General features: G+C 38.1%; 1 protein-coding gene across 2 annotated transcripts in view; it reads right to left on the reverse strand.

Moving 5' to 3' along the window:
* Nucleotides 1–1,858: 1,858 nt before the first annotated feature.
* Nucleotides 1,859–19,139, reverse strand: part of sema4f (sema domain, immunoglobulin domain (Ig), transmembrane domain (TM) and short cytoplasmic domain, (semaphorin) 4F) — a 90,519-nt gene continuing 73,238 nt past the window's right edge. Inside the window, exons 2-14 of one of the 2 annotated variants that reach the window (XM_039669557.2) lie at nucleotides 16,359–16,504; nucleotides 12,735–12,794; nucleotides 10,916–11,014; nucleotides 10,480–10,591; nucleotides 10,003–10,122; nucleotides 9,727–9,881; nucleotides 9,314–9,495; nucleotides 9,067–9,208; nucleotides 7,146–7,368; nucleotides 6,938–7,047; nucleotides 6,678–6,823; nucleotides 6,501–6,556; nucleotides 1,859–4,993 (exon numbers count right to left, since the gene is read on the reverse strand). In XM_039669557.2, coding sequence (XP_039525491.2) covers nucleotides 4,230–4,993; nucleotides 6,501–6,556; nucleotides 6,678–6,823; nucleotides 6,938–7,047; nucleotides 7,146–7,368; nucleotides 9,067–9,208; nucleotides 9,314–9,495; nucleotides 9,727–9,881; nucleotides 10,003–10,122; nucleotides 10,480–10,591; nucleotides 10,916–11,014; nucleotides 12,735–12,794; nucleotides 16,359–16,504 — 2,315 coding nt within the window. In that variant the 3' untranslated portion in view covers nucleotides 1,859–4,229. Of the gene's footprint in view, nucleotides 4,994–6,500; nucleotides 6,557–6,677; nucleotides 6,824–6,937; nucleotides 7,048–7,145; nucleotides 7,369–9,066; nucleotides 9,209–9,313; nucleotides 9,496–9,726; nucleotides 9,882–10,002; nucleotides 10,123–10,479; nucleotides 10,592–10,915; nucleotides 11,015–12,734; nucleotides 12,795–16,358; nucleotides 16,508–19,139 lie in introns of both variants that reach the window. The other variant, XM_039669556.2, reaches the window with a different exon arrangement.

Raw genomic sequence — 19,139 nt, forward strand, 5'->3', positions numbered from 1 at the left:
AGTTTTGGTCTGTCTATTTAATCATTTCATTTAGGATGCCATCAACAACATCACAGGCCTTTTGGAATTTCAGGGTTTGTATTTTGTCTGATAGTTCAGTTAGTGTAATTGGGGTGTCTAAGGGGTTCTGGCAGTCTTTGATAGTTGATTTAAAACCGTTAGTTTGTCATACAGGGCATTTTGTTCCAGATTTTTGTTTACATTGTCAAAAAGGTTGGAGAAGTGGTTAATCCAAACATCTCCATTCTGGATAGCTATTCTGGATGGTAGGGTTTGTTTAGTGTGTTCCAATGTTTCCAGAACTGGTCGGATTCTAAGTATTCTTCAGTTTCCCTGAGTTGGCTTTTTGTGTTTTGTTCTTTTTTCTTTCTTAAAGTATTCCTATATTGTTTAAGTTTTTCGTGATAGAGATGACGGATGTTCTCATTGTCAGCATCTCTGTGTTTCTGGTTGGATAGGGTTCTTAATTCTTTCCTAAGTTTTTTTGCAGTCATTGTCAAACCATTTCTCAGTGGCATGTGGTCTTTTTGGTTTTCTTTTTGTTGTTTTTAAGTTGTATAATGTTGCTGATACCTTAAATATTCTGTTCAGCTTGTCTGCTGCTAGGTTTGTACCTTCACTATTGTGTGGGAAAGGGGTGGCAAGGAATTGACCTAATAGGGTTTGGATTTTCGGTTGACTAATTGTACTTAGATATGTATCTTTACTGCTTTGTTTCCATCAATACATGCGTGGAGCTGGGTTTGTTCAGATGCTTCTTAGTGGGGCATTGCTCTGTTTAAGTAGAGGGTTATTTTACTGTGGTCTGATAGGGGGTTTAGTGGGCTGACTGTGAACGCTTTGAGGGAGTTTGGGTTAAATCTGTCAGAAAGTAGTCGACTGTACTGTTACCAAAAGATGAGCTGTAGGTGTATCTACCGTAGGAGTCTCCTGGAAGCCTGCCGTTGACTAGGAACAGACCTAGTGTGCGACACAGATGAAAAAGATGTGTTCCGCTTTTGTTTGTTGTTTTATCGTAATTGTGTCTCTGTGCTTGTGCTTGTGGAAAATTGTAAGTAATCTAGCCACTTTATTCAGCTTTTTACAGCGGATGCCATTGGAAACACGGTAAGTCTATATCGCTCACAGCCTCACTTTCATACCTGTCATGGCGCTGCTCTGAATAAGGTCTATAAGTGGTACACAGGGAGATGTTTTTCTCTGTTGCGGTAACTGTCTTATTAATTTCTAACTATAACGTGCAGAATTGTCCTGTTTTAGCTACTTTGATTGCATGGGCAAGATTTGATGTGTACCAAATAAGCATTCCGACTCTTCCTTGTGTCACTCCAGGCAGTTTAGTGGATGGGATGATGAGTTCTCTGTAGCCTTTGTGGCAGCCGGTGGGACCATCTCTGCATGTCTGAGTTTTTGATTTCTGAGTTGAAAAATGATGGTGTGACGATCAGCAGCCGTGGTGCCCTCGAGAGCCACTAGAGGGCACCCTCTCCCCATGTATGTTTGTCCGTACGTTACAGATGGCTTTCCTGATCAGACTTTTTGTTCATTCAAATGAGGTACACTTTTTTCATATTCATCAACCCATTCTCTTTGAGACCATAGTCATTTTTAAAATGTACTCTTTCCTCTCTATTTTTTCCTCTCTATTTTGTAGAGAGAAATAGCTCTAAATGCAATTCATTATTTTTTTTTTTTAAATAAACTGATGACTGTGAAGTATTGCATAAATTAGTTAAACGCTGTCAGTTTTAAAGTTGGACACTTTTAACATAGCTAAGCTAGCAAATAATCTTTTTTTAATTAAAATGAAATATGATGGCTATTCAAACTGTTACGTGCAGAGGAATGAAGGCAAAGGTGAGGATCTAAATGCAGGATCTTTTAATGAAATGAAAATAAATACAACCTAATCAGAACAAAGGAAGGAACAAAACCATAATATGTACAACAACTGACAAAGTAACAAGTGAAACACAAGGGCTATAAATACACAGGAGCAAACAAGCTAAACTAGGAAATGAGGAAGACACACCTGGTCAACATGAAAAACTACATAGGACTACAAGACTTAGCACAAGACAAGAAATGACAAAAGTACACACAATACAAGTGGAACACAAGACAGGAATCATGATACAAATATCAATCTTTTTTGTTTGTTTCTTTGTTATAGCATTTAACTGTTTGAAAAAGATAATAAAAAAATGCCACATTGAGAGGTAGTTTTTTTATTTTATTTTATTCCAAAGAGCATCACAAGGCATTCACACAAACAGCCGTTCACACACAAACACCTTCAATAAATGTTTCAAACACAAATGTACATTTATCTTCATCATATATAAATTATAAAAATAGAAACTTAGAATACAACATATCTGTACATCAATTAACATATTTATTTATTCAGAATAAGCAAACAAAGAGCATGTAACACTAACTGATGTTTTTTTTGTTTTGTTTTTTTAAATGAATATTAACATAAAAACCATAGCGGACAAGTCTAACTACAGCATATTTATTACGGTTCATTAAGAGGGTGAAGGCTTGTTAAACTATCACCTTAAACTCAAGAGAAGATCAGGATTTTGTGAAAGAGAAATTTATGGGGTTAAATGTACCTGTTTTCATTATTTTATTGAGCGCTGACAAAGAGATCTATATTCAGAAGACAAGATATATTGTACATAATCCAGAGAGTTACCTTCACTTTGCTTGACATAATGTTACAAATATTTGTTTTACAAAAATTACAAAATAAATAAATGGAGAACGTATAAGGTAGATCCAAGTTATTCTACTGGAAAATGGCAGGTTATGGCATTTAAATGTGGTCCAACATTTAAGATGGCAGAAGGACTGAACCCCCTCTAGTGGTGAAAACGAGAGAATAAAAACACGTTTATAAGACCTTTATCACATTTTCTTTTCTATTCACAGATATTTACATACTCCTGCAACAGGTATCATTATGGCTACATTTATAGAACACTCTTTGTTACTAGGAGTGCTTTAGGTAACGCCATAGCCCCTGATCATATAACGAATCTGTAGCTTCATGGCTACTTTGTCTCATGCACTTTAGTGGGGATAAATATACCTTCAAACTGCACATTCTCTGTCCTTAAAGGGAAACTCAAAACAATCAAACATTTCCTTCACACTTCATTTCCGTTTTGACGATTTCATACTGAACGATTTAAAGTGACATCATCACCATCGTCTTGTGGTCCTTCGTCTGTGCAGATTATTATGAACAGAACATGCTACATCTGGTCCCTATACGGATGGCACCACAGAACATGTGGTTAGTTTACTTTGCAGAGGACAAATAAAGTCCCATTCTCACCATCTGCTATCAGTTCACAGGTTCGACATGCTCTCTCCTACTGAGAGAAGATTGCTAAATAGCTTTGTTACTCATTCTCTCTCTCCATTAAGACTTGGGCACTATAGGTCAGGGCCGGATCAAGGTCCCATGAGGGCACACTCTCTTTGGTGGTCCATTTTAGTCATTATTTCCACATATCCTTCACCAATGGGCCCATGGAATCAGCTCGTACTGAATGCCCCTTTGTGCCCCTTTCCCTGGCAAAGACCCTATAATCCAGCCATGCCATAGGCCACAGTACCTCTTTATCTATAAGGCAGAAAAATCAGTATCTCAGTCATTATTTGCTGCTGTGAAGCATCAGTCACAGAGCCCTTTTTGGTGACAAATCAAATCATTTTACTTCAGTATCCGGCCCAGGATGAGCAGATTCTTCACGGCTTTGCACTGCTCTGGTCTGCAGATTTTTTGGACTTTTGAATCCTTAAAGAGGAATCAGGCCAAGCAACTACAGACTTACACACACACACAGATGCAAAGACCGTGTACTGTATGTCCGTGTGTGTGTGCGCATGGCTTTGAGGATGGTGCACAAAAGTGCTATAAGAAACGCCCATGCGTCTGATCAAACATGCAAAAACAGTAGGATAGACACAGATCTACACAGCATGTTATGTACACAGGAGTGAAAGGACTGGATGGTGATGTAATGGAGTAGTAGAGGAGTCAGTGGTGTATGTGCTTCTTTGTATAACTACGTGTTGTTCGTATATTTGGAATGTGTATCAGTTTTTTTTTTTTTTTTGATTGTCTGCTTTCCTCTTCTCCTCCAGCCCTCCGTCTGTGTTTGTGAGCCTTTCACAGAGTTTAGTTTCAAAGATCACGTGTGCGCCGGTCATCAGATCGAGCTTTCTTCGCACTTTGCCAGTGGTGCTCCTCTTAGGCATGGCATTTTTGATAACTCCTCCTCCATCTCACTAAGCCCGTCCCCCAGTCCTTCCTCCTCTCCGTCTGGCCCCGCCCTTTCTCTACCGTCCAGCTCCTCTGCCAGGTTCACAGCTGACTCCTGCAGTTTCAGTCCACTTGTGTTGGTGTAAATGTGCCTGCCGTTGAGCCCACTGGGGTGCATACTGTGTCCGTTCAGCGTCCCGTTCCTTTTCTCCGTTAACGGAACGGCCTCCGACAACAGACTGTCGCTGCATGGAGACTGCGGCGTGTCTGTTGAAGGAAGCAAGTCCCGCCCTTTTTCTAATGTGGACGATGAGTGCCCGCCCCCTCTCATGCCACCTTGTCGTTTGTAAATTAGAAACAACAGGATGACACCCATAACAAAACCTATGACGAAAAAAATGATGTGCGAGGCCAGGAAGTGTCGGCTACCCGCAACGGCTACGTTCCCCTCCATGCTGGGGTTTTCAAGGGTCAGTTGGTACTCGGCTTTGCGACAGGGTGGCTGATCTCTGCCCACTTCATCACACAGGCACGTGTATGTGCCCAGGCTCTGCGCTGTGACCTGCACCTCCAGGTCATAGTTGTGGCGGCGGGTGTGACTGCCAGGGGGATTCTCCCAGTGGCAAGGACGAGGAGACACCTGCACACAGGAAAGCAGGACGCGCAGACCCTCTTCCACACGCATTTCAATTACAGGTGGGGAACAAAGACCTAGAGTTACAGAGAAAAAGTGGGACACAGATGATTAGGTCACAATTAGTTTTTATTGCATAAAATAAAATGACCCCCCTCATACCTATACATACATGCATATATATATATATATATATATATATATATATTCTAACCAAGGTTGCATTTATCTGATCAAAAATACAATACAAATTGTGAAATACTATTACAATTTAAAATAACTGTTTTTTTATATTTATAAAAAATGTCATTTATTTCTGTCATGGCAAAGTTATTACCAGCCATTATTATATAATATTGAATCCAATATTACATTTTCATTCCAATTCAATTTAATTGGTTCAAAACTTTTCATAATCATTAATTTCATTCAATAATAATGATAATAGTAATTTCAAAGCAACAAAAGGTAATGGTGTGGAGAATGTGGTCCATAAAGACTATACACAAATCCAAACTATTCTTTAAAGGAGTAGTTTGCTTTTGAAAAAACTTTTGCTGATAATTTACTCACCCCCATGTCATCCAAGAAAACCATGTCATTCTTGAAATTAAGTTTTTGATGAAAACATTCCAGGATTTTTCTCCATATAATGCAGTTTACTGGTAACCAAACGGTTCAAGGTCCAAAAGACACTTTCAGTACAAATTGCAAACTGTTTAAAGGGCTTTAAACGACACCAGACGATGAATAAGGGTCTTATCAAGCGAAACGATCGTTCATTTAATAAATAAATAAATAACAAAGTTTAAGTTTTATAAGCTCAAATGCTCGCCTTGCTCTGTTCTGTCTGTGACGCACGTTTGTGACTCTCCTGTTCGAACTCGATTATCAAAATGAACAAATCTTTTTGCGAGTCATTTGGTTCATTCAAGGAACGAAAAGAATGAATTGACTCAGAAAAAAAAGGCTCGTTCATTTGGATGAACGAGTTCGAACAGGAGAGTCACGAACGTGCATCGCAGTACAGAGCAAGGCGAGCATTTGAGCTTATAAAACGTAAATTTTTATTTTTATTTTTTTAAATGAGTGATCGTTTCGCTTGATAAGACCCTTATTCATCGTCTGGAATCGTTTAAAGCCCTTTTAACAGTTTGCAGTTTGCACTGAAACTGTCTTTTGGATCTTGAACCGTTTGGTTCCCATTGAAGTGCATTATATGGAGAACAATGAAGGAATGTTTTCATCAAAAGCCTCAAATTCTCTTTGACTGAAAAAAAGACATGGACATCTTGGATGACATGGGGGTGAGTAAATTATCAGCAAAAGTTTTTTGAAAAGTGAACTACTCCTTTAAGAATGGAGAGATGAACATACATTCAATTAAAAAAATCATAAAACTGTGTGTATATTTGGTTTTTATTTCTTAAAATACATTTTGCACATTTTTCAGGGAGTCTTTTCTGCTTTTACTCCATTTAGCCTGCTCAAGTGTATTTACTGAAAAAGTATTTCTAGTTCATTAATACACACTGAGATGAAATTATTGTCTTTGTTGTCACAGTGACAGACTGTCAAACTTACCTTCACCTTTATTGCATTGCCTGACCAAATCTTCTGACTCAACCACTTCACCCGCCCTGAAACAAAAATGTAACTATGTGAGGAACAAGGGAGAATGACAATGAACAAAGGAAAAGCCAACTGCTTCTGTGTCTCCTCATATGTCTTTATGTGAATATGTGTTTGTGTGTAGCATACTTCGCCATAGCACAAGCTCCCTCTTTATTCCTCCATACGCAGCCAAGGCCTCGGGCACGTGCACACACCTCACAGGTAGAGTATAGAGAACAACCCATGATGGGTACCTTCACCAGAGAGAGAGGAGAGCCCACCAGAGCCTCATCCTACAGCCGAGACACAGACGGTCAATGCATTCACTCGTCTTTAAATTAAAGATGCAGTATTGTTTTATAGCACAAAAACTACAATAAAACAATATTAAAACTGCATGTTATTACTTTGTATAGCAATATGTTATTCACTGGCTCCTGTGCAGAAAACAAGGGGACTTCTTCAATAAGAGTTGCATTTGGACCAACCACAGCGACTTTGTGTAGCTCTCCATGATCTATAAAACACACACACATGTGTATTATTAAACTGAATCAAGCATTTCAATCCACACTCGGGTGACAATAAATTACTCAACTGTTTAATTTCTCTTACCTGTTCCAAGGTGCAAAACAGTGGCTGTTTGTTGCTTCGTGTCACCGGAGGGCGTTATTAAGGTAACAGCAAGTTTAGTGTATGTGATGCCATTTCTGATCATCAATGGTGCCGCCACCACACTGTTCTCCATGAGCGGGTGATCACGCGTGAACGTCAGCACTTTATCAGGCAGCTTCAGGGAGGACTCAAAGCCCTGCTCTTTCAGAGCACTATTCAAACACTGAGTGGGCAAAGAAGAGAGGAAATATATTATTTCAGATTTAAAACCGACAGTAATGATACTGAGTGAAACATGATGCTAGCGAGGGGTTCAATATCCCTTGTGAACACAAATACTGATAATACCTTGTATACTGACTACATAAACATAAATACATATGGCTGGAATTCAAAACTTGAAAATCTGTAAAGATATTAAAACCCTAGATATCATACACTTGCTGACTTTGTAATTGTTTACAGAGAAAAATGGCATCATACACTAAAAGACTGAGGATCACAGTCTATCACCCTATCAAGTCATTCCAAACACATCAAACTCCCACAGAAACAAGGAGGCGCATGACAGATAAAACATGGATGTACAGTACAGGAACTGACAGCAGCAGTTGTTGAAGAAACTGCTCAAACAAACAAATTAAGCCAAACGCATATGTGGTCACACATAAATATGGCCTTTACAGATTGCAATGGGTAAGTGGCTTTATAGTAGGTTAGGTGTGTCATATCATATACTACAATATGTGTTCTAAAATTGGCTTAAAATATCAAACATAGATGAAGTCTGAGGTCGTGCCCATTAATACACCACATTAATTTTTTAGAAATCTGTAACCTTCGGCTGCCCAAAATCTGCAGACTGGTTATGACTTTAAGCAACTATCATGGACTCCACCACTGCAAATCAGGGCAAAAATCGGAGCAAAAGTCATGTAGTGTTTTCCAGCCTCACAATGTGTAGATTAAATGAAATTTTGTATTATAGTATAGCATAGCATTGTATTTTATTATATGTATATATTTCACAATATTACATAGTACTGAACTGTATTGTAAATTTTATAGTAAAGAAAGCACAGTACAGTATAGTATTGTACTGTATTTCATAGAGTAGAATGGCTTAGTAATGTATATAATGTATCATATAATGGTTTATTATGTTATATAGAATATAATATAGTATATTACTGCAGTGTACAATACAGTATTCCTTTTATATTGCAACACTAATGTATTTTTAATTTTTCTTTGAATGTGCGAGACTTTTGATTCATTAGCCGCTAAAGGTAAATAACTACAAGAATTACAAAATGCTGTAAATTGGTAAAACTATCTGTGCTACAAACCAGTATGTTTATAATTACAACACATTAAAAAATATGGTAATAAACACCAATCCGCAATATCAAGCAGCGCAACGAAGCGTTTTTGTATAGCTAAAAATAACTGGAAGCGAATGACACCAGAAGCCAAATATTCAATTTAGAAATGACCAAAACTCCTCTTACATTAAAAATAAGGTGGGAAGAGAAGGTGTATTATGTAAAACAGTATAGTACAGTACTGTACTTTATGTATTGTACTATATTCTATTCTATATGATTGATTTATTTCTGAATCAAGACGAACATAAACAGTAATCCAAAGGATAAAATGCTAAAGTAAAATACTTATTTCCAGCATGTCCTTGGTGTTACACACAAGAAAACAATAGACAAGAAACAAACAAACCAGACTAAAAAAACATACAATATGAGGAGAGGGGTAAAAAGACATCACATAAAAACAAAATAAAGAATTACATGTGGTATAGATGTAATTATAGTATAGACTAATTAAGAGGCCAGGGGAGTGAGGTTTATGTGCATGGCTCTGTACAGTATGACTACTGTATGGTAGTAAGGGTGCAGTTGTATACCTGTCCTGGTCGTGGTGTTGGAATGGGCTCTGGGTTAATCCAGTTGTCACAGCTCTTCTTCAGCTCTTTAAAGGGTCCGTTCATCACCTTAGTGATCTCCTCCAGACTGTACACACACACGGCTGACAGCTCCTCTCTTTCCCTACACAACAGGACACACACAAGGTCAATGGAGAAATGAAAAGCAAAGAAAGGAAATGATTCTGAAGAGATGAGATCAGCTCGGAGGTGAAACAGACGAAAGTACCACTGTGAGGTGAATATGCCATAGAAGTGTGTGCTGCTGGGGTCTCCAGGCTGGTGCTGGACAGTAAACACATCAGTCAGAACGTTAAATCGCTGTCCACTCGCTCGATCTTCACACACCAGCTGAGCCTTCAGAAACGTCGTCCACCGCCTCTGCAGAGTCTTCATACCACCCACATCAGACTAGAAAACAGAGCGAGAGACCAAAATAGATCAGGTATGATATAAAATGGGTGATGAAACAGACAGATGGCAAAGAATAGAGGAACGTTATGACTGAACTCAAGTGGAACAGTACAATTACGTAACATATCAACTGAGAGCAGAACTACTGTACAACATCCCTCTGAGACATCGCAAGCAAAGCCACAAAAAGACTAGAGAGACAAGAAACATACTAGGTCTAGTTCCTACCTTACAGACCCTGGCCACTCTGGGCACTTTGACTTTGGTGTAGAGGTCATACTCTTTAGCCACCTCAGTGAAGAAGAAGTAAATTTTGTCATCTTCACCAGCAGGATTGTTCTTCTCATCCTCTTGGATGAAGGCAGAACTGACAAACTCTGGATCTGAGTTCAGGGGTCAAAGAAGACTGTAGTTACAGTATGAACAATCTGGGTCAATCAACAAAATGTTGGCTTTAAAGTGTAAATGCCTGTGTCTGGAAGGATGGATGGATGAGTGTCTTACCACTAAGCCAGTTGATTGATTGCTCAGTCCGGATGCGTTCCTGCTCGATGCCCGTTGCCCTGGAAATGTCATACATTGTGCCAAGGAAGTTACTTGTGGCGGCAGTGTACAGGATCCCTCCTGAAAGAGAGAGAGAGAGAGAGAGAGAGAGAGAGAGAGAGAGAGAGAGAGAGAGAGAGAGAGAGAGAGCAAAAAAAAAAAATTATTAATGTACTTATTTCTTTTCTTTTTTATGAAGTAAAACTGTTTAATAAATACACTAAATAATGTCTTGATGATGATCCAAAAGGTTTCTGTGAGGTTTAAGTGTAGAGAAAGCATCATCACATCCTCAATTGGAAAATATATTTATAAGAATATTTATAAGTTTTCATTTAGGGTTAGGGTTTGGGTTCGCATATAAATGTTTACAATAGACGTCCAGTGTATTATCTCCTCATTTAGATTCATTGAGTAAACGTGTGTTTCATACTGTACCTGCCATGACAGCGGTGTAATGCTGGCTGGGCTCAAAGGGGCATTTCCCCTTCCCGGTCTCCAACATCATGCTACCATCATCATGCTTCTCCAGAGAGAATGAAGAGATGTTCTAAATGAGGCAAGGAACACAGACAAATTTAATAATAGTCTGTCCTTAAATTTAAAAGAAATTTGCAAAAATGGGATGAAGAAAGGTGTAATAGAGAGAGAAGAGAACACAGGTACATGCTTATGGTCATATACCACAGGTTGTGACCTGTCACTCATTCTAGGGTAAAAGACTTATTGAAGGTCATCTCCCACAATCCGTACACACATATGTTTACCCGCCATATTTTGCACGTGTAGACGTTTCCATATAACTATCTAACTGTCCTATGAAATAGATTGAGGATACTTGAATCAGTTTATTTGTGGAAACATGCACACTTACAATAAAACCACACTGGGGATCAAAGGCGAAGGTCCCGCAGGCATATATGCGTCCATCTTCCAAAAACTCCAGCAGTCGGACGTAGTTCTTGCAGTCATCCTGTGAGGGGCAGCAGAGTAAAACATGACATTGTGAGACATAACATTCTCATAACATTCTGTTTTTTATTTTGTATTTTTTTATATTACTTTATATCACTACTGTTCAAAAGTTTGAGGTCAGTACATTTTTTTGGGGATACTTTTATACTTTTATCAAGGAAGCATTCATTTGATCAACACTGACAGTAAAGACATTTATAAGGTTACAAAAAGATAGTTCGTTTGAACTATCTCATCAAAGCACATATGTTTTCAACATTGATAATAATGAGAAAAATGATTTTTGAGCACCAAATAATCATAATAGAACTGCTTTTAAAGGATTGTGTGTATACCAAGACCAATTAAAAAAAAATAAAGCTAATTAATTGATATTTAACTACCAATTACTGTCAAAGCACAAGGTCGCTTTCTGCTTTCATTTTAATCACCCATTTGATTATTTAATGGTTTATTATTATTATTCTAAAGTAGTGTCATAAATTTATCTTTTTCAAATATTTCCAAAAATCCATGCGTCTAAGTAAGAGCACAGATGCACATAGTTGTGAATGTGTCACTCATGGTCGATTTTGAAACTGTCGCTGAGTGAAAACAAGAGAGTTTCTGTATCAATAATAGTGATTGGTAACCTGGACTGGGCTGTATCTGAGACCCCCAGACGTTTTCTACAGTGAGACCTCCCCCATCTTCTATCATTTAAAGGGCACAGTTACTCGGTAATGATTGACATTTCACAGTAGGACAATTTATAAAGCACACATGAGGTTTTCATGCACAGATGCATCCTGATCCTATACACCAGGCTGAGATTTTAATGAAAACCAGTTGGCTTGACTCGAAAAGTTTCTATTTCCTGACTAGACAGACCATTAAGTACATCAATAAAGATTAATGAGAAACCATTCTGTATCGTTTTTTTCCATGTGTTGAAATCAAACGTGAATAATTTCGAGAAAAAAAGGTATATTCAAATGACCAGTCGCAGGTCTGCAGTGTCCTTATGCTCACCCTTTCAGTTCTTCCTATTCCGTTTCCTCTCTTTCTCCATTCGATCATGACATACCTTTTGTTTGCCTATAATGACACCCTTTCTGACCCTCCCCCACTGGGGCCTCAGCCCACTTGTCAATCATCCACAGGCCCCTCCCCCCGACATCACAGCACTGAATGCTAACCACAAATAAGTGAGCTCATTAGCTCTGTCTCACACTCACTTACTCCATGTGCCACCCTCAGGAGAGAAAGACAGAGAGAATGACATGCACACAGGGAACCCTACTAAAGCCTGAGCAATTGTTTTTATTAAAAAGGTTTAAACATGAAGAAATGAATATTACTTTAGGAAAACAGATTTAAAATTATGTTTAATACTCCAATAAGACTTGCTTTCTCTTGCTAACCCATCTGTTTTTCGATACTTTTACTCACAAAATAATTGCTGACTGTTAATTTTTGCATTTATACGGTGGCTTCCGTAACTGAGAATATGTGCCTTTTTGTGTGATGCTGTCAGGAAAAGTTTGATGACTGCCATATCGGTCGGTTAAAACAAAGCAAAAGTGTTGAGGGCACCCTTAAGAATTTTTGTAAAAAGCAGGCAAATGATGGATTTTGGAATTAGGAGCTTTTCCAACCCTTTCACAAGATTCATATTTTTCGTAATTGCTAAATCACACACACACACACACACACAAGGCTACATCATATGGGTTTACCTCGGTCTTCCCCTTAGCAACACAAGATTTCCTCCGGTCTTCTGGAACACTCCATTCAATCTACATAGATATTGAGAGAGAGAGAGAGAGAGAGAGAGAGAGAGAGAGAGAGAGAGAGAGAGAGAGAGAGAGAGAGAGAGAGAGAGAGAGAGAGAGAGAGAGAGAGAGAGAGCACTTCAAATTCTTTCCTGGTTAAAATGAAACTATGCCAGCCATGAAAATGCAAACCATGTTCGGCCTGTGAAAAGCATGGTATTCAGTACTTGTAAATGTTCAACCCGGTCTCATCCCAAGACGTCATATAACTGACGTTTTGGGACGTCTTTTGACCATACGTCAATATTCGCCTTTTTAGGGCCCCCTTAAACGTCGGTAGATGAGGTCATGGGATCCTAACTCTACCCCATACCTAAACCTAACCCTAAACCTAACCCGTCACCTAACTGACGTTAAAGGTAAAGCGTCAGTTGTATGACGGCCCGGGATCGCCATCTACCGACGTTTAAGGGGGCCCTAAAAAGGCGGATATTAACGTATGGTCAAAATACGTCCCAAAACGTCAGTTATATGACTTTTTGGGATGAGACTGTGTTAAAATGTTATTTACTTGTTTAGCCATCACACATATTAACACATTCAGTCAGAATCCAAAATGTATAATATTTATGGTCTTTTACTCAAAAGGAAAGGGGGGTGGGGGTGGGGTTGGGTCATTCAAGTGAAGTCACATTAGACTTTTCATGTTAAACAATTGTCACTTCTAGAGTTTGTCAGACTATGTCCGTATTGGACTGTATGTTTTCTTGCTCTTTACACAAACACTGAAAATATGAAATATTGAAATTATATATTAAAGAGATACAGAATTGATGTCAGATAGATTAAACTAGCACAGTGTAGACACTGGTTATCAGAGGCAACAGTCAAATACACAAATTCTATTATGAGAAATATCATAATTTTCGTTCGTTTCGTTTCATTCAAAAATAGAAGAACCCAGAATGCTGTATTGCAGGGAACCATACAGAATTTTGTACATTGCGCTTCAACACAATGCTATTTTTACATCTCTCACAGAACCTCGGTGGCCTTTCTACTCACATAATCAAATAATTTAAGACCAAATCAATATTTCATGTTCATTTAATTATTTATTTAATTGGCAAATTACACCCCTTTATATGATACAGGACCAGACCACTGTCTGGGTTGATTCAGTGAATTATTTAGTTTTTATTTGTACTGCCCTTTCCATAGAAATGAGGTTAAAACAAATTTTTGCATGAAAATATTTTAAAGAGAAATTTAACCCACAAAAATCTAAAAAATCTTTGCCTAGGGACAAGATCATTGCTTATTAGCACAGGAAAAGAGTAATCATGATTTCAGTGCTATGATCTCACACAGTAGCTCTCCTTAATCTTAGGCCTATCTAATGTTACATGACACTTACTCACAAGTGAGTAATTTTGCTTCCAGATAGTGGATAGTGCAGATGGAGGTATGGTGCAAGCATGTCCTGGGCTCGAACACATTCTGTGTGCTCGAGGGTAAACGAACGTGAAGCTACATTATAGTGTGTGATGAATTTTGACTCTGATGAAAGGAGACAGAGAGAGGTGACTGCTGGGGGAAATGGGAGTGCCGTCGCGGAGGGATAATTTGGTTAGAGAGCTGCACTAGCGATCAGGGATGAGATCATCTAATTTAGCTTGATGAAAAGTGGTGTATTGAATCCTGTTGGCCTGTCTGTTATGATGATTATATGCGAGTATGTTGGTGGCCAGTTGGATATTGTTATTTGGCACAAAGCATTTTATGTAATGATTTAACTCAATATTCCACTTCAATTAAATTTCTTTTTAATTAGAATTAAACAAACACAGCCGTCTCTCTTATCCTATGCAATTAGCATCACTCTAAAAAAAATGCTGGGTTGTTTTAACCCAATTTTGGGTCAAATATGGAAAAACTCAAACATTGGGTTAAAAAAGAAATTTATAAATGTAACCAAATGGCTGGGTTTGTCCATATTTGATGCAAATTAGGGTTAAAACAACCCAGCATTTTTTTTAGAGTGATAAATGGTAACACTTGACAATAAGGTTAAATTTGTAAACATTACGCTACATGTTATACATTCGCGATCATGAGCGACAACAGTAAAATACACTCTAAAAAATGCTGGGTTTTTTTTTTTTTTTTTTTTTTTAAATAAAGGATGTTTCGATACGTCACTAAGTAGGTGGATTACCAATCGAAGGATCCCTGAGTTACCATGCTCAAGCCTGGCCTCATCCATCCTAGGCTATTCGGGTAACTCAATGCTGGGTTGTTTTAACCCAAATTTGGTTCAAATATGGACAAACCAAAATGTTGGGTTGAAAATGTTATTTAAACGTTTAATCCAATGGTTTTTCCATATTTGACCCAAAGATGGGTTAAAATAACCCAGCATTTTTTAGAGTGTACTGCAGAATGTGGCTCCAATCTGCCATACTCCAGTCCTTATATTCTTATATTCTCGTTGTTTCAACCCATGTTTGGGTCAAATATGGCCAAATATGGACAGCTGTCCATATTTGACCCAAACATGGGTTGAAACAACCCAGCATTTTTAGAGTATATAATCACCTCGCATTTGCCAAAGAATATAAGGACTATAGTATGGCAGATTGGAGTTGCATTCTGCAGTCCGACAAATCAAAAAATGTAACAACCTAGCATTGGATGGTGTCGGGTACTGGATTATTTTGATTCCAAATGCATGCGTGACTCTGTTAAGCACAGCAGAGGAAAAATAACGGTACTGGGGGGCGCATGTCTGCAGAAGGTGCTGGAAGGATCTATAAATTTGCAGGCACTTTGAAATAGGACCAATACTTGGGAATTCTGTTGAACAGAATGTAAAGAAGAATGGAAGATCTGTTTGGAGAGCATAGGTGTATTTACCACCATAATAATGATCCTAAACACATCAACAAAGTTGCGCACAATGAAAGTGTTCATACTCAGCATTTTGAAGTCTTTTAGTAGCCACCTCAGTGCCCTGACCTTAAAGCTATTGAAAACCTTTAGGAAATTATAAACCTGAATTGTGATAAGTCATACAGATCTCCTAATGAAGCTACTTCTTAAGGAGGACTTAAGGAGGACTGGAAAGATGTTAAGCATGACATATGCACAATGTTTAGTGAGTCAATATATTGTGCAAATATGCCCTTCGGACTAATTAAGATTAGTATATGAAGAGTTCAGATGCAAAAGCCTCTAAGTGCCATTTGAAATTTTCTTCTAAAATGATAATTTTTATCAAGCTTGTATATTAAAATTCAGTAATTTCACTTAAATTGCAATTTAAGTGAAATTACTGAACTTAAATATACAAGCTCGATAAAAATTATCATTCTAGAAGAAAATTTCAAATGGCACTTAGAGGCTTTTGCATCTGAACTCTTCATATGTAAATTATGTTCTGCAAGGATGTACTTTTTATAGGTCAACCTAGAAGTTGGCATCCCTTTGGTTTCCTCGATAAAAAAAAAAAAAACCACAGACCTTTTCTGTTGGCTTTTGCATTATTACCAAGCTGTGACATTCACTGCAAGAGAAAAGAGAGCTCACCAACTTCCTCTTTGATAGGTTAGCAGTATCCACGGCAATGATTGCATCACGCGCACCAAGGTAGAGCATCCCAGACGCACGGTCCAACAGGAAGGTGCTAAAGTTATATGTGTTCCTTAATTCAAGGGAACCCAGCTTAGAAATGTCTGCTGGGAGAAAAAAAGAGAAGCATGGATTAAATATAAAAAGAATTATCACAGCAAGTTCCAGTAAATTAATTCACACATATTAAAAATAAAAATAGACACTTTCTTCCTTGCATTCATGCACACACATAGGATAATGATATTTACCACATCCTATACACTACTAGCTCATCCACAAACCTACTGATATGATCAAATTTAAAGCCAAATATGATTTCACCTCAAATAGAAAAGACACCTGAAGAAAAGCCAAGAAAAGTCTGTGAGGATATTTTCTTTCCCTTCAAAAACAGCTATATTACACCTTTACATACACACATACTATATGAATTCATCTGCTTAGCATTGGCGAGGATGAGTAATTCTGTTCAGATATGTATATTAGCATGTGGGTTGAGGCTCTAAAATTTTAATGCTGTTTAAGATGTGCTATATCTGATGCCCTGGGCAAATTTAATACAGCATATGCACTGCGCTGCATATAATCTGTTCCTCTTTATTTAAAATGTGAAGCACTCATTTTCTCCATTACCCTAATCATAACCAAATGTGTATTTAAGAGATTAGAGAAATATATATAGACACAGCGAAAGAAAGAAGACAGCAGAGAAAAAGTGAACAGATCACACTCATCTTCTAGTGTGATATGAGTGTCGGAGGAACGAATCACAGTAAGTGACACTAAGAAACAAAAGTCTGATCTGTACGAGTTTGTTCTTGCCACGAAACCAACAGTAATGATATGTATTAAATGAACGCTCATATCGTGAGCAGTTCAGACTGTTAGTATCCTGTGTCCCATCTGTTTAATATCCAAACCCATGAGACGACATTAAACACAGATTTGATGTGAAACAGAAAGGCTGTCTGTGATCGGCGACCTGGTGTGTGTTTGCTTTAATATTTGTGCTTGTTTGTACTGACTACAGCCATTGGCTCGAGATCTGAGCACATGTGATTAGATTAATCACTTGTAATCGCTCTTCTCTCAGTCAATCATCCTCCATTTCATCTTCAACTTTTATCTTCTGCATACATTTTCTTTGTAGTTCTGGCCTGAAATGTTTGGACAAAAGTCTATCCCACACTAAAAACAATTCCTATGTATTAAGACCTATTCAAACCAAGACTGAATGAATAAGAATTAATGGAATATTACATAAGAATGAAAGGAATATTACATACCAGCCCGTTCTCATCCCAAGACGTCATCTAGACGCTTTTGACCATACGTCAACATCCAACGTTTTGGGGTACCTTTTAACGTCAGTTAGATGACAGTATCTAATCCTAACCCTACCCCAGACCTAAACCTACCCGCATCATCTAACTGACGCTAAAGGTAAAGCGACAGTTAGAGGACGTCCCAGGATCGTCATCTAACTGACGGTACCCTAAAACGTCAGATCAAAACCCATTAAACGACAGTTAGATGACGTCTTGGGATGAGAATGTGTTGTACATACAAATAAATGGAAAATTATCCACGTATAGGCATTCATTGAGACTGATTACGTTTACCAAGAGGTGTTGTAATACTTTTTTCATTGGCCAAAAAATAAAATCAATAAGCAAACAATAAGAATGTTTTGGTCATGTGCCCGAAGATGCTGCTGTTACATAATATATATGGTTGTTCAGGTTTTCTGAGTGTTTGCTTTAGCCTTACTAGTTGATTACTGGCATCTCTCTTGAAATTCTCTAAACATAAGGCTTATCAAGAATATCTTTTCCCAATCATATCAAACAAGCACACACATCTATCTTCTTGAGAGGTGATGAACAGCCTTGAATACAGCAAGATAATCGCCTCCTTCTAAAGATAATATCTGACAGCTGTCAAGCCAAATGTGTCCAGATATAATACCTCACTAATACTCAATAGCACACCACACCAGCATGTGCTTTCACTTTACCTAACAACAACTTACATGCACCTATGAGAATGACCATAACAAGCAATCATTTTTGTATGAAATGTCACTGTAATATTTGTAAGAACCTTTGCAGACACAAATGCGAAAGGATATCCGACATAGGAAGAATTCCTCCGCATTTACTTTGTAGTCACCAAACCTGCTCTTCAGCTTCAAGGTCAGTTTTAAATTTCAGGCTAACATACACACAGTTTGACAGGTGTTGTTGTGTTTAGTTAACAGCCAGAGAAAAACTGTACTGTTCAAGGAAGAATAGCTCATGTGAACCTGTTGAAATGCAAACAAAACAAAGATAGACATTTTTCCACGCATAATGGATTGTTCAGGGCATGATTGATTGGGCTGATTGGTTCTGGCTTACAGTTTTTCCAAATCCATTTGACACACTTCTCCAAACGTATGTCACTGCTCTCAAAACAGTTAACACAGTGGTCTAAACACTTTGTAATTGTCCTAAACAGATTATGGGCCCTATTTTAACGATCTGAAGCGCAAGTGTCAAAGCGCAAGTAACTTTGTGGGCAGATCCCAGCGCTGTTGCTATTTTCCCGGCGGGATAAATGCCTCTTGTGCCTGGCGCATATCTAAAATGGGTTGGTCTGGAGTAGCTTTATTATTCATAGGTGTGGTTTGGGCGTAACGGAAACAAACCAATAAGAGCGTCATATCACATGCCCTTTAAGAGCATGATGAACGAG

This window comes from Pimephales promelas, chromosome 1, assembly GCF_988280905.1.
Source record: "Pimephales promelas chromosome 1, fPimPro1.hap1.1, whole genome shotgun sequence".
NCBI classification, from domain to species: domain Eukaryota; kingdom Metazoa; phylum Chordata; class Actinopteri; order Cypriniformes; family Leuciscidae; genus Pimephales; species Pimephales promelas.